Here is a 13,487-nt window from a genome sequence, read left to right as displayed (position 1 = left end):
CCAATGCAGTGAAGAAAGCTGTAAAGAACGGTACATAGGTGAGACAAAACAGCCTCTACACAAGAGGCTTTATCAGCACAGAAGAAATACAAGTTCAGGACCACAGAGCGCTGTGCATCTCCATCTTGAAGCCTCTAATTTAAGCAGGAGAAAAGATGGTTTGAAAGAGGAGTTAAGGAAGCTATTTTTGTTAAAAAAGAAAGACCTTCTTTAAACAGAAATGGAGGGCTAAGGTTTAATCTTCCTGTTATTTATAATGGGTTACTGAACCCCTGGAAAGGTAGAGGACCAGGACATTCAGATGCTAATCAGGTACTCAGGGTGGTTGAGCCAGGGTCTCACAAAGACAAAGAGGATTCTAATAGCCCATTAAAATTCTGAATAGGCTCGGTAGATACAAGGGGGGAGTTTCTGTTGAAACAAACAACTCTTTCTACTTCAGGAAGGCTCCGCCCAATGGGTGGGTCTTACCACAGAACAGTATTAATATCGGAGTTCTCGATCTAAATATCTTTTATTGACAATGACTCTTGGATGAGAGTCGAAACGTCTATTTTTCAAACTGAGTCCAGATGATACAACTGAAGCTTTTTCTACTATGGAACACGCCTGGACGAATGAGGGATTACACCGACTTAGGCCGTAGTTATTTCATTACTGGATTTACGGATTTTTAAATTAAATATATTAAGTTTATTTGATTTAAAGGTTGAATGGACGTTTTTTTTTGCCCAAATATTTTATCATATTTCCTCGTGGCGTGGATAAATCATTTGCCCTGCCACGTATCAATCATAAAACGCACCTACTGCTCACCTGCAGCCGTGTGTCGCTCGTCCCACGTTTCCGCGTGTCTAAGCGCATTGATCTATCATAATATAGTTCCCTCAGTGTACGGGACACAATGAAGCCGGAGAAAGACAGTTCGAGCTGACTCAGAAGAAGACGGAAATCTACGGGAGACGAGAGATGCGATGTGATCCGTCGCGCTAATAAACAAACGCACGTGTGTGTTGTATCAGTCCACAAGGGGGAGTGGCATGCGCACGGGGGAGTGGCATGTGCACGGGAGAGTGGCATGTGCACGGGGGAGTGGCATGTGCACGGGGGAGTGGCATGTGCACTTCCGCCTGCGTTCACAAATCGCCGAAAAAACCTCCATTGCGCCTTTAATACCGCTTTTTATATTTCATTTAATGCTATTTTGCGTTGTCGGTAGTATTTTATAAAAATAAATTGTGCGGCGGATCCGTAAACCAAGTAATAAAATAACCGTGGCCTTATTATACTTTTATTATTCAGAACGGTGCCTGGTTTATAAAGTAAATGAGTTTGTAATCAATTCAAGTCATAGTTTCAAGAGTAAATATGTTTCGCAAGCTTCATTACTTCTTCTAATTCACTTCAAATCACAGCTGTATTTGAAGCCCTACATACTGGCCATGGGCTGTTTGGGACTCTAACATATTGGTATCGTCTTCAGCCGTGAAAAGAGCTCTTTCAGTGAGAATCCAGGTTTGTAAGGTCAATGCAGCGATGACCTTTGACCTTGAACATGAGAAGAGTGTGACCTTGAGTGTGTCGCGGTTGGGCTCCGGCAGCAGCAGCACCAGGAGGTTCAGCGCCTGCAACTGCTGCTTCTTTGTGGGAAGCTCTGCACACAAAACAAAAGTGTAAAGAAACGTACTGTTGACGAAGGTGAAGCGTAAAGAAACGTACTGTTGACGGAGGTGAAGCGTAAAGAAATGTACTGTTGACGGAGGTGAAGCGTAAAGAAACGTACTGTTGACAGAGGTGAAAGTGTAAAGAAACGTACTGTTGACAGAGGTGAAAGTGTAAAGAAACGTACTGTTGACGGAGGTGAAACGTAAAGAAACGTACTGTTGACGGAGGTGAAGCGTAAAGAAACGTACTGTTGACGGAGGTGAAACGTAAAGAAACGTACTGTTGACGGAGGTGAAACGTAAAGAAACGTACTGTTGACGGAGGTGAAACGTAAAGAAACGTACTGTTGACGGATGTGAAAGCGTAAAGAAACGTACTGTTGACAGAGGTGAAACGTAAAGAAACGTACTGTTGACGGAGGTGAAACGTAAAGAAACGTACTGTTGACAGAGGTGAAAGTGTAAAGAAACGTACTGTTGACGGAGGTGAAACGTAAAGAAACGTACTGTTGACGGAGGTGAAGCGTAAAGAAACGTACTGTTGACGGAGGTGAAACGTAAAGAAACGTACTGTTGACGGAGGTGAAACGTAAAGAAACGTACTGTTGACGGAGGTGAAAGCGTAAAGAAACGTACTGTTGACGGAGGTGAAACGTAAAGAAACGTACTGTTGACGGAGGTGAAAGTGTAAAGAAACGTACTGTTGACGGAGGTGAAACGTAAAGAAACGTACTGTTGACGGAGGTGAAAGCGTAAAGAAACGTACTGTTGACAGAGGTGAAACGTAAAGAAACGTGCTGTTGACGGAGGTGAAAGCGTAAAGAAACGTACTGTTGACGGAGGTGAAGCGTAAAGAAACGTACTGTTGACGGAGGTGAAGCGTAAAGAAACGTACTGTTGACGGAGGTGAAGCGTAAAGAAACGTACTGTTGACGGAGGTGAAACGTAAAGAAACGTACTGTTGACGGAGGTGAAACGTAAAGAAACGTACTGTTGACGGAGGTGAAACGTAAAGAAACGTACTGTTGACGGAGGTGAAACGTAAAGAAACATACTGTTGACGGAGGTGAAAGCGTAAAGAAACGTACTGTTGACGGAGGTGAAAGTGTAAAGAAACGTACTGTTGACGGAGGTGAAAGCGTAAAGAAACGTACTGTTGACGGAGGTGAAACGTAAAGAAACGTACTGTTGACGGAGGTGAAAGTGTAAAGAAACGTACTGTTGACGGAGGTGAAAGCGTAAAGAAACGTACTGTTGACGGAGGTGAAACATAAAGAAACGTACTGTTGACGGAGGTGAAACGTAAAGAAACGTACTGTTGACGGAGGTGAAACGTAAAGAAACGTACTGTTGACAGAGGTGAAACGTAAAGAAACGTACTGTTGACGGAGGTGAAACGTAAAGAAACGTACTGTTGACGGAGGTGAAACGTAAAGAAACGTACTGTTGACAGAGGTGAAACGTAAAGAAACGTACTGTTGACGGAGGTGAAACGTAAAGAAACGTACTGTTGACGGAGGTGAAAGCGTAAAGAAACGTACTGTTGACGGAGGTGAAAGCGTAAAGAAACGTACTGTTGACGGAGGTGAAAGCGTAAAGAAACGTACTGTTGACAGAGGTGAAGCGTAAAGAAACGTACTGTTGACAGAGGTGAAACGTAAAGAAACGTACTGTTGACGGAGGTGAAACGTAAAGAAACGTACTGTTGACGGAGGTGAAAGTGTAAAGAAACGTACTGTTGACGGAGGTGAAAGCGTAAAGAAACGTACTGTTGACGGAGGTGAAACGTAAAGAAACGTACTGTTGACGGAGGTGAAAGTGTAAAGAAACGTACTGTTGACGGAGGTGAAAGCGTAAAGAAACGTACTGTTGACGGAGGTGAAACATAAAGAAACGTACTGTTGACGGAGGTGAAACGTAAAGAAACGTACTGTTGACGGAGGTGAAACGTAAAGAAACGTACTGTTGACAGAGGTGAAACGTAAAGAAACGTACTGTTGACGGAGGTGAAACGTAAAGAAACGTACTGTTGACGGAGGTGAAACGTAAAGAAACGTACTGTTGACAGAGGTGAAACGTAAAGAAACGTACTGTTGACGGAGGTGAAACGTAAAGAAACGTACTGTTGACGGAGGTGAAAGCGTAAAGAAACGTACTGTTGACGGAGGTGAAAGCGTAAAGAAACGTACTGTTGACGGAGGTGAAAGCGTAAAGAAACGTACTGTTGACAGAGGTGAAGCGTAAAGAAACGTACTGTTGACAGAGGTGAAACGTAAAGAAACGTACTGTTGACGGAGGTGAAGCGTAAAGAAACGTACTGTTGACGGAGGTGAAACGTAAAGAAACGTACTGTTGACGGAGGTGAAACGTAAAGAACGTACTGTTGACGGAGGTGAAACGTAAAGAAACGTACTGTTGACGGAGGTGAAAGCGTAAAGAAACGTACTGTTGACGGAGGTGAAACGTAAAGAAACGTACTGTTGACGGAGGTGAAAGCGTAAAGAAACGTACTGTTGACAGAGGTGAAACGTAAAGAAACGTACTGTTGACGGAGGTGAAAGCGTAAAGAAACGTACTGTTGACGGAGGTGAAGCGTAAAGAAACGTACTGTTGACGGAGGTGAAACGTAAAGAAACGTACTGTTGACGGAGGTGAAGCGTAAAGAAACGTACTGTTGACGGAGGTGAAACGTAAAGAAACGTACTGTTGACGGAGGTGAAACGTAAAGAAACGTACTGTTGACGGAGGTGAAAGCGTAAAGAAACGTACTGTTGACAGAGGTGAAACGTAAAGAAACGTACCGTTGACGGAGGTGAAAGCGTAAAGAAACGTACTGTTGACGGAGGTGAAGCGTAAAGAAACGTACTGTTGACGGAGGTGAAGCGTAAAGAAACGTACTGTTGACGGAGGTGAAACGTAAAGAAACGTACTGTTGACGGAGATGAAACGTAAAGAAACGTACTGTTGACGGAGGTGAAACGTAAAGAAACGTACTGTTGACGGAGGTGAAACGTAAAGAAACGTACTGTTGACGGAGGTGAAAGCGTAAAGAAACGTACTGTTGACGGAGGTGAAAGTGTAAAGAAACGTACTGTTGACGGAGGTGAAACGTAAAGAAACGTACTGTTGACAGAGGTGAAAGTGTAAAGAAACGTACTGTTGACGGAGGTGAAACGTAAAGAAACGTACTGTTGACGGAGGTGAAAGCGTAAAGAGACGTACTGTTGACGGAGGTGAAGCGTAAAGAAACGTACTGTTGACGGAGGTGAAACGTAAAGAAACGTACTGTTGACGGAGGTGAAACGTAAAGAAACGTACTGTTGACGGAGGTGAAACGTAAAGAAACGTACTGTTGACGGAGGTGAAAGCGTAAAGAAACGTACTGTTGACGGAGGTGAAGCGTAAAGAAACGTACTGTTGACGGAGGTGAAACGTAAAGAAACGTACTGTTGACGGAGGTGAAGCGTAAAGAAACGTACTGTTGACGGAGGTGAAACGTAAAGAAACGTACTGTTGACGGAGGTGAAACGTAAAGAAACGTACTGTTGACGGAGGTGAAAGCGTAAAGAAACGTACTGTTGACAGAGGTGAAACGTAAAGAAACGTACCGTTGACGGAGGTGAAAGCGTAAAGAAACGTACTGTTGACGGAGGTGAAGCGTAAAGAAACGTACTGTTGACGGAGGTGAAGCGTAAAGAAACGTACTGTTGACGGAGGTGAAACGTAAAGAAACGTACTGTTGACGGAGATGAAACGTAAAGAAACGTACTGTTGACGGAGGTGAAACGTAAAGAAACGTACTGTTGACGGAGGTGAAACGTAAAGAAACGTACTGTTGACGGAGGTGAAAGCGTAAAGAAACGTACTGTTGACGGAGGTGAAAGTGTAAAGAAACGTACTGTTGACGGAGGTGAAACGTAAAGAAACGTACTGTTGACAGAGGTGAAAGTGTAAAGAAACGTACTGTTGACGGAGGTGAAACGTAAAGAAACGTACTGTTGACGGAGGTGAAAGCGTAAAGAGACGTACTGTTGACGGAGGTGAAGCGTAAAGAAACGTACTGTTGACGGAGGTGAAACGTAAAGAAACGTACTGTTGACGGAGGTGAAACGTAAAGAAACGTACTGTTGACGGAGGTGAAACGTAAAGAAACGTACTGTTGACGGAGGTGAAACGTAAAGAAACATACTGTTGACGGAGGTGAAAGCGTAAAGAAACGTACTGTTGACGGAGGTGAAAGTGTAAAGAAACGTACTGTTGACGGAGGTGAAAGCGTAAAGAAACGTACTGTTGACGGAGGTGAAACGTAAAGAAACGTACTGTTGACGGAGGTGAAAGTGTAAAGAAACGTACTGTTGACGGAGGTGAAAGCGTAAAGAAACGTACTGTTGACGGAGGTGAAACATAAAGAAACGTACTGTTGACGGAGGTGAAACGTAAAGAAACGTACTGTTGACGGAGGTGAAACGTAAAGAAACGTACTGTTGACAGAGGTGAAACGTAAAGAAACGTACTGTTGACGGAGGTGAAACGTAAAGAAACGTACTGTTGACGGAGGTGAAACGTAAAGAAACGTACTGTTGACAGAGGTGAAACGTAAAGAAACGTACTGTTGACGGAGGTGAAACGTAAAGAAACGTACTGTTGACGGAGGTGAAAGCGTAAAGAAACGTACTGTTGACGGAGGTGAAAGCGTAAAGAAACGTACTGTTGACGGAGGTGAAAGCGTAAAGAAACGTACTGTTGACAGAGGTGAAGCGTAAAGAAACGTACTGTTGACGGAGGTGAAAGTGTAAAGAAACGTACTGTTGACGGAGGTGAAACGTAAAGAAACGTACTGTTGACGGAGGTGAAGCGTAAAGAAACGTACTGTTGACGGAGGTGAAACGTAAAGAAACGTACTGTTGACGGAGGTGAAACGTAAAGAAACGTACTGTTGACGGAGGTGAAAGCGTAAAGAAACGTACTGTTGACAGAGGTGAAACGTAAAGAAACGTACTGTTGACGGAGGTGAAAGCGTAAAGAAACGTACTGTTGACGGAGGTGAAGCGTAAAGAAACGTACTGTTGACGGAGGTGAAGCGTAAAGAAACGTACTGTTGACGGAGGTGAAACGTAAAGAAACGTACTGTTGACGGAGATGAAACGTAAAGAAACGTACTGTTGACGGAGGTGAAACGTAAAGAAACGTACTGTTGACGGAGGTGAAACGTAAAGAAACGTACTGTTGACGGAGGTGAAAGCGTAAAGAAACGTACTGTTGACGGAGGTGAAAGTGTAAAGAAACGTACTGTTGACGGAGGTGAAACGTAAAGAAACGTACTGTTGACAGAGGTGAAAGTGTAAAGAAACGTACTGTTGACGGAGGTGAAACGTAAAGAAACGTACTGTTGACGGAGGTGAAAGCGTAAAGAGACGTACTGTTGACGGAGGTGAAACGTAAAGAAACGTACTGTTGACAGAGGTGAAACGTAAATAAACGTACTGTTGACGGAGGTGAAAGCGTAAAGAAACGTACTGTTGACGGAGGTGAAAGTGTAAAGAAACGTACTGTTGACGGAGGTGAAACGTAAAGAAACGTACTGTTGACGGAGGTGAAGCGTAAAGAAACGTACTGTTGACGGAGGTGAAACGTATAGAAACGTACTGTTGACGGAGGTGAAGCGTAAAGAAACGTACTGTTGACGGAGGTGAAAGCGTAAAGAAACGTACTGTTGACGGAGGTGAAACATAAAGAAACGTACTGTTGACGGAGGTGAAACGTAAAGAAACGTACTGTTGACGGAGGTGAAACGTAAAGAAACGTACTGTTGACAGAGGTGAAACGTAAAGAAATGTACTGTTGACGGAGGTGAAACGTAAAGAAACGTACTGTTGACGGAGGTGAAACGTAAAGAAACGTACTGTTGACGGAGGTGAAACGTAAAGAAACGTACTGTTGACAGAGGTGAAACGTAAAGAAACGTACTGTTGACGGAGGTGAAGCGTAAAGAAACGTACTGTTGACGGAGGTGAAACGTAAAGAAACGTACTGTTGACGGAGGTGAAACGTAAAGAAACGTACTGTTGACAGAGGTGAAAGTGTAAAGAAACGTACTGTTGACGGAGGTGAAAGTGTAAAGAAACGTACTGTTGACGGAGGTGAAGCGTAAAGAAACGTACTGTTGACGGAGGTGAAACGTAAAGAAACGTACTGTTGACGGAGGTGAAACGTAAAGAAACGTACTGTTGACGGAGGTGAAGCGTAAAGAAACGTACTGTTGACGGAGGTGAAACGTAAAGAAACGTACTGTTGACGGAGGTGAAGCGTAAAGAAACGTACTGTTGACAGAGGTGAAACGTAAAGAAACGTACTGTTGACGGAGGTGAAACGTAAAGAAACGTACTGTTGACGGAGGTGAAAGCGTAAAGAAACGTACTGTTGACGGAGGTGAAACGTAAAGAAACGTACTGTTGACGGAGGTGAAAGCGTAAAGAAACGTACTGTTGACGGAGGTGAAACGTAAAGAAACGTACTGTTGACGGAGGTGAAGCGTAAAGAAACGTACTGTTGACGGAGGTGAAAGCGTAAAGAAACGTACTGTTGAAGGAGGTGAAACGTAAAGAAACGTACTGTTGACGGAGGTGAAACGTAAAGAAACGTACTGTTGACGGAGGTGAAACGTAAAGAAACGTACTGTTGAAGGAGGTGAAACGTAAAGAAACGTACTGTTGACAGAGGTGAAACGTAAAGAAACGTACTGTTGACAGAGGTGAAACGTAAAGAAACGTACTATTGACGGAGGTGAAACGTAAAGAAACGTACTGTTGATGGAGGTGAAACGTAAAGAAACGTACTGTTGACGGAGGTGAAAGCGTAAAGAAACGTACTGTTGACAGAGGTGAAACGTAAAGAAACGTACTGTTGACAGAGGTGAAACGTAAAGAAACGTACTGTTGACGGAGGTGAAACGTAAAGAAACGTACTGTTGACGGAGGTGAAACGTAAAGAAACGTACTGTTGACGGAGGTGAAACGTAAAGAAACGTACTGTTGACGGAGGTGAAGCGTAAAGAAACGTACTGTTGACGGAGGTGAAACGTAAAGAAACGTACTGTTGACGGAGGTGAAACGTAAAGAAACGTACTGTTGACGGAGGTGAAAGCGTAAAGAAACGTACTGTTGACAGAGGTGAAGCGTAAAGAAACGTACTGTTGACGGAGGTGAAACGTAAAGAAACGTACTGTTGACGGAGGTGAAGCGTAAAGAAACGTACTGTTGACGGAGGTGAAACGTAAAGAAACGTACTGTTGACGGAGGTGAAGCGTAAAGAAACGTACTGTTGACGGAGGTGAAACGTAAAGAAACGTACTGTTGACGGAGGTGAAACGTAAAGAAACGTACTGTTGACGGAGGTGAAAGCGTAAAGAAACGTACTGTTGACGGAGGTGAAACGTAAAGAAACGTACTGTTGACGGAGGTGAAAGCGTAAAGAAACGTACTGTTGACGGAGGTGAAACATAAAGAAACGTACTGTTGACGGAGGTGAAAGCGTAAAGAAACGTACTGTTGACGGAGGTGAAACGTAAAGAAACGTACTGTTGACGGAGGTGAAGCGTAAAGAAACGTACTGTTGACGGAGGTGAAAGCGTAAAGAAACGTACTGTTGACGGAGGTGAAACGTAAAGAAACGTACTGTTGACAGAGGTGAAAGTGTAAAGAAACGTACTGTTGACGGAGGTGAAACGTAAAGAAACGTACTGTTGACGGAGGTGAAACGTAAAGAAACGTACTGTTGACGGAGGTGAAACGTAAAGAAACGTACTGTTGACGGAGGTGAAACGTTAAGAAACGTACTGTTGACGGAGGTGAAACGTAAAGAAACGTACTGTTGACGGAGGTGAAACGTAAAGAAACGTACTGTTGACAGAGGTGAAACGTAAAGAAACGTACTGTTGATGGAGGTGAAACGTAAAGAAACGTACTGTTGACGGAGACGAAGGCGTTGAGGTGCTCCACCGTGAGCAGAGGGTGGGGCAGTTCTCTGATGAACAGTTTTAAAAGACTCGCCGCGTCGTGTTGCTTCAACTGAGGCCAGGAAAACAGACCATCATAGAAGGACGACTCCAGCTCCTGACACAGAGCCTGAGGAGAGAGCGACCAGGACTAAAGCAGGGCTAAACCAGAGCTAAAGCAGGGTTAAAGCAGGACTAAACCAGGACTAAAGCAGGGCTAAAGCAGGGCTAAAGCAGGGTTAAAGCAGGACTAAAGCAGGGCTAAACCAGGACTAAAGCAGGGCTAAACCAGGACTAAAGCAGGGCTAAACCAGGACTAAAGCAGGGCTAAAGCAGGGCTAAAGCAGGGCTAAACCAGGGCTAAAGCAGGGCTAAAGCAGGGCTAAAGCAGGTCAAAACCAGGACTAAACCAGGTCTAAACCAGGACTAACCAGGTCTAAACCAGGACGAAACCAGGACTAAAGCAGGTCTAAACCAGGTCCAAACCAGGACTAAACCAGGTCTAAAACAGGACTAAACCAGGACAAAACCAGGACAAAACCAGGACTAAACCAGGTCTAAAACCAGGACTAAACAAGGACTAAACCAGGACTAAACCAGAACTAAAACAGGACTAAACCAGGACAAAACCAGGACTAAACAAGGACAAAACCAGGACTAAACCAGGTCTAAACCAGGTCTAAACCAGAACTAAACCAGGACTAAACCAGGACTAAACCAGGACAAAACAAGGACTAAACCAGGACTAAACCAGGTCTAAACCAGAACTAAAACAGGACTAAACCAGGACTAAAACAGGTCTAAACCAGGTCTAAACCAGAACTAAACCAGGACTAAACCAGGACAAAACAAGGACTAAACCAGGTCTAAACCAGAACTAAAACAGGACTACAGCAGGACTAAACCTGGACTAAACCAGGACTAAAACAGGTCAAAACCTGGACTAAAGCAGGACTAACCTTGACCCTGGTGGCGGCCCCTGGGATCCGGAGCAGTCCCTCAGTGTCCAGACTCTCCTCCTCGATGTGACTGATGAGCTGAGCACAAACATAATGCTTGGGTGAAAATATTAATAGAAGTCAAGAAAATCATTCTGACTCGAATCAAACGTCGGTCGAAAATGTTTTATATAAAAGTAAAAAAAAGTGGAACAAGTCGACAAACTGCTGGTCTCTAAAGTCCCAACCCCGAGCTCTAAAGTCCCAACCCCGAGCTCTAATGTCCCAAACCGAGCTCTAAAGTCCCAACCCCGAGCTCTAATGTCCCAAACCGAGCTCTAAAGTCCCAACCCCGAGCTCTAATGTCCCAAACCGAGCTCTAAAGTCCCAACCCCGAGCTCTGAAGTCCCAACCCCGAGCTCTAAAGTCCCAACCCCCGAGCTCTAAAGTCCCAACCCCGAGCTCTGAAGTCCCAACCCCGAGCTCTAAAGTCCCAACCCCCGAGCTCTAATGTCCCAAACCGAGCTCTAAAGTCCCAACCCCGAGCTCTGAAGTCCCAACCCCGAGCTCTAAAGTCCCAACCCCCGAGCTCTAAAGTCCCAACCCCGAGCTCTGAAGTCCCAACCCCGAGCTCTAAAGTCCCAACCCCCGAGCTCTAAAGTCCCAACCCCGAGCTCTAAAGTCCCAACCCCGAGCTCTAAAGTCCCGAGCTCTAAGGTCCCAACCCCGAGCTCTGAAGTCCCAACCCCGAGCTCTAAAGTCCCGAGCTCTAAGGTCCCAACCCGAGCTCTAAAGTCTAAGACTAAGGCTCAGATCTCACCTTCTGGAGGATGATTGGCACTTTAGTCCCCGGGAGCCGCTTCTGGTCCTGCTCCAGCAGCGAACCGAGCGGGACTCCGAACACGCCGCTCTCTGATTGGACAAAAACCACGGTTCATGTTTGGGCTTCAGCGTGAGTTTAGAGTTCATGTTTGGGCTTCAGCGTGAGTTTATAGTTCATGTTTGGGCTTCAGCGTGAGTTTAGAGTTCATGTTTGGGCTTCAGCGTGAGTTTATAGTTCATGTTTGGGCTTCAGCGTGAGTTTATAGTTCATGTTTGGGCTTCAGCGTGAGTTTAGAGTTCATGTTTGGGCTTCAGCGTGAGTTTAGAGTTCATGTTTGGGCTTCAGCGTGAGTTTAGAGTTCATGTTTGGGCTTCAGCGTGAGTTTAGAGTTCGTTACCTTTAGTCCTCATCTTGAGCGCCTTCAGAGCCTTGAGCTCGATCCCGGCCGTGTCGAACAGAGCGGTCATCTCCACCAGGACCAGACGCTGCACCTTCAAACACAGCATTCTGCATCAGGCGTGTCCCTTGTGTCCTTTGTGTCCTTTGTGTCCTTTTTGTCCTCCAAACTCAACAAAGGTCCATTTTTCTACTTTATGCGTGTATTTTTGCTCAAAGCTAAACGTGCTAAAAGCCTAGAAAGCTCAGATACTTCAACCGCAGTAACGTGAGAAGTACAGTCAAGTACAGAGAGCTCAACATGTTTCTCAAGTAGAGTACTTTTACTTCTGTACTTGGATACTTTCCCCTCAAACCTTTGGTCAGGATGAACAGAGCGTTACCTTCTTCATGTCCAGCGGGGACAAGTCTCCGATCCGTGTCTGGCCCGTTTTGTCTCGCAGCAGCTTGAAGTTCTGAAAACAAATCCACGTTTCAAATACTGTTCCCAAAGCTGTGCAGAAGAAAAGACGTGTCCCACCACTAGATGTCACTGTGGCCCCGCCCACGGCCTGTGGCCCCGCCCACGGCCTGTGCCTGCAGCCATAAAGAAGCGGAGCCGCTGAGGGTGTCGAGTGCACCAAACAATGAGCCACGTTAATATTTAACAACGACTCAATGGAGTAAATAAAGTCCAAGGGAAACAAGTCAAGAGGAAACAAATATACACACTATATATACACTATATACACTATATACACACTATATATACACTATATACACTATATACACACTACATACACACTATATACACACTATATATACACTATATATACACTATATATACACTATATATACACTATATATACACTATATATACACTATATACACACTACATACACACTATATACACACTATATTTACACTATATATACACTATATATACACTATATACACACTATATATATACACTATATATACACTATATACACTATATACACACTATATATACACTATATACACACTATATATACACTATATATACACTATATATATACACTATATATACACTATATACACACTATATATACACTATATAGGCAAGGCAAGTTTATTTGTAGAGCACATTTCATACACAAGGCAATTCAAAGTGCTTCACAGCAGGAAAAATGCATTCAAATCACAAAGAAATTACAGAAATACAATAAAATTAACTAAATTAAAAATTATCAATCCAACTGATTTTCTAAACTAATAAAATCACAAACAAAAGAGAAGAGTGCAAAGAAAAAATCCTTTTAGTCATATGCGCAGCTAAACAAAACTGTTTTTAGCTTAGATTTGAACATTGTCAGAGTAGAAGCCTGTCTCACATCTTCAGGAAGACTGTTCCAGATTTTAGCTGCATAAAACTGAAACGCAGATTCCCCATGTTTTGTCCTGACTCTGGGCACCAGCAGGAGGCCGGTCCCTGAGGTCCTCAGAGTCCGAGATGGTTCATATGGCACTAACATATCCAAGATGTACTTTGGTGCTAGGCCATGGAGAGACTTGTACACAAGCAGAGCTGCTTTAAAGTCTATTCTCTGAGCCACAGGAGCCAGTGCAGAGACCTGAGAACAGGACTAATGTGATCATACTTCCTGGTTCTAGTCAGGACCCGAGCAGCAGCGTTCTGGATGTACTGCAGCTGT

The 13,487-nt window shown here is 44.2% G+C and overlaps 1 protein-coding gene across 1 annotated transcript in view; it reads right to left on the bottom strand.

The window, feature by feature from the left end:
* Window positions 1–13,487, bottom strand: part of LOC140363156 (rho GTPase-activating protein 18-like) — a 60,751-nt gene that overhangs the window by 8,399 nt on the left and 38,865 nt on the right. Inside the window, exons 8-13 of the mRNA XM_072449525.1 lie at window positions 12,198–12,269; window positions 11,816–11,909; window positions 11,416–11,507; window positions 10,617–10,694; window positions 9,628–9,787; window positions 1,572–1,654 (exon numbers count right to left, since the gene is read on the bottom strand). Coding sequence (XP_072305626.1) covers window positions 1,572–1,654; window positions 9,628–9,787; window positions 10,617–10,694; window positions 11,416–11,507; window positions 11,816–11,909; window positions 12,198–12,269 — 579 coding nt within the window. The remainder of the gene's footprint in view (window positions 1–1,571; window positions 1,655–9,627; window positions 9,788–10,616; window positions 10,695–11,415; window positions 11,508–11,815; window positions 11,910–12,197; window positions 12,270–13,487) is intronic.

The sequence above is a fragment of the Eucyclogobius newberryi genome, unplaced genomic scaffold (genome assembly GCF_026437365.1).
Source record: "Eucyclogobius newberryi isolate DKJ021-1_F unplaced genomic scaffold, fEucNew1.0.hap1 SCAF_1, whole genome shotgun sequence".
Classification (NCBI taxonomy): Eukaryota; Metazoa; Chordata; class Actinopteri; order Gobiiformes; family Gobiidae; genus Eucyclogobius; species Eucyclogobius newberryi.
Note: the sequence above shows the minus strand (reverse complement) of the source record. Positions and strands in the feature narration are given on the sequence as shown.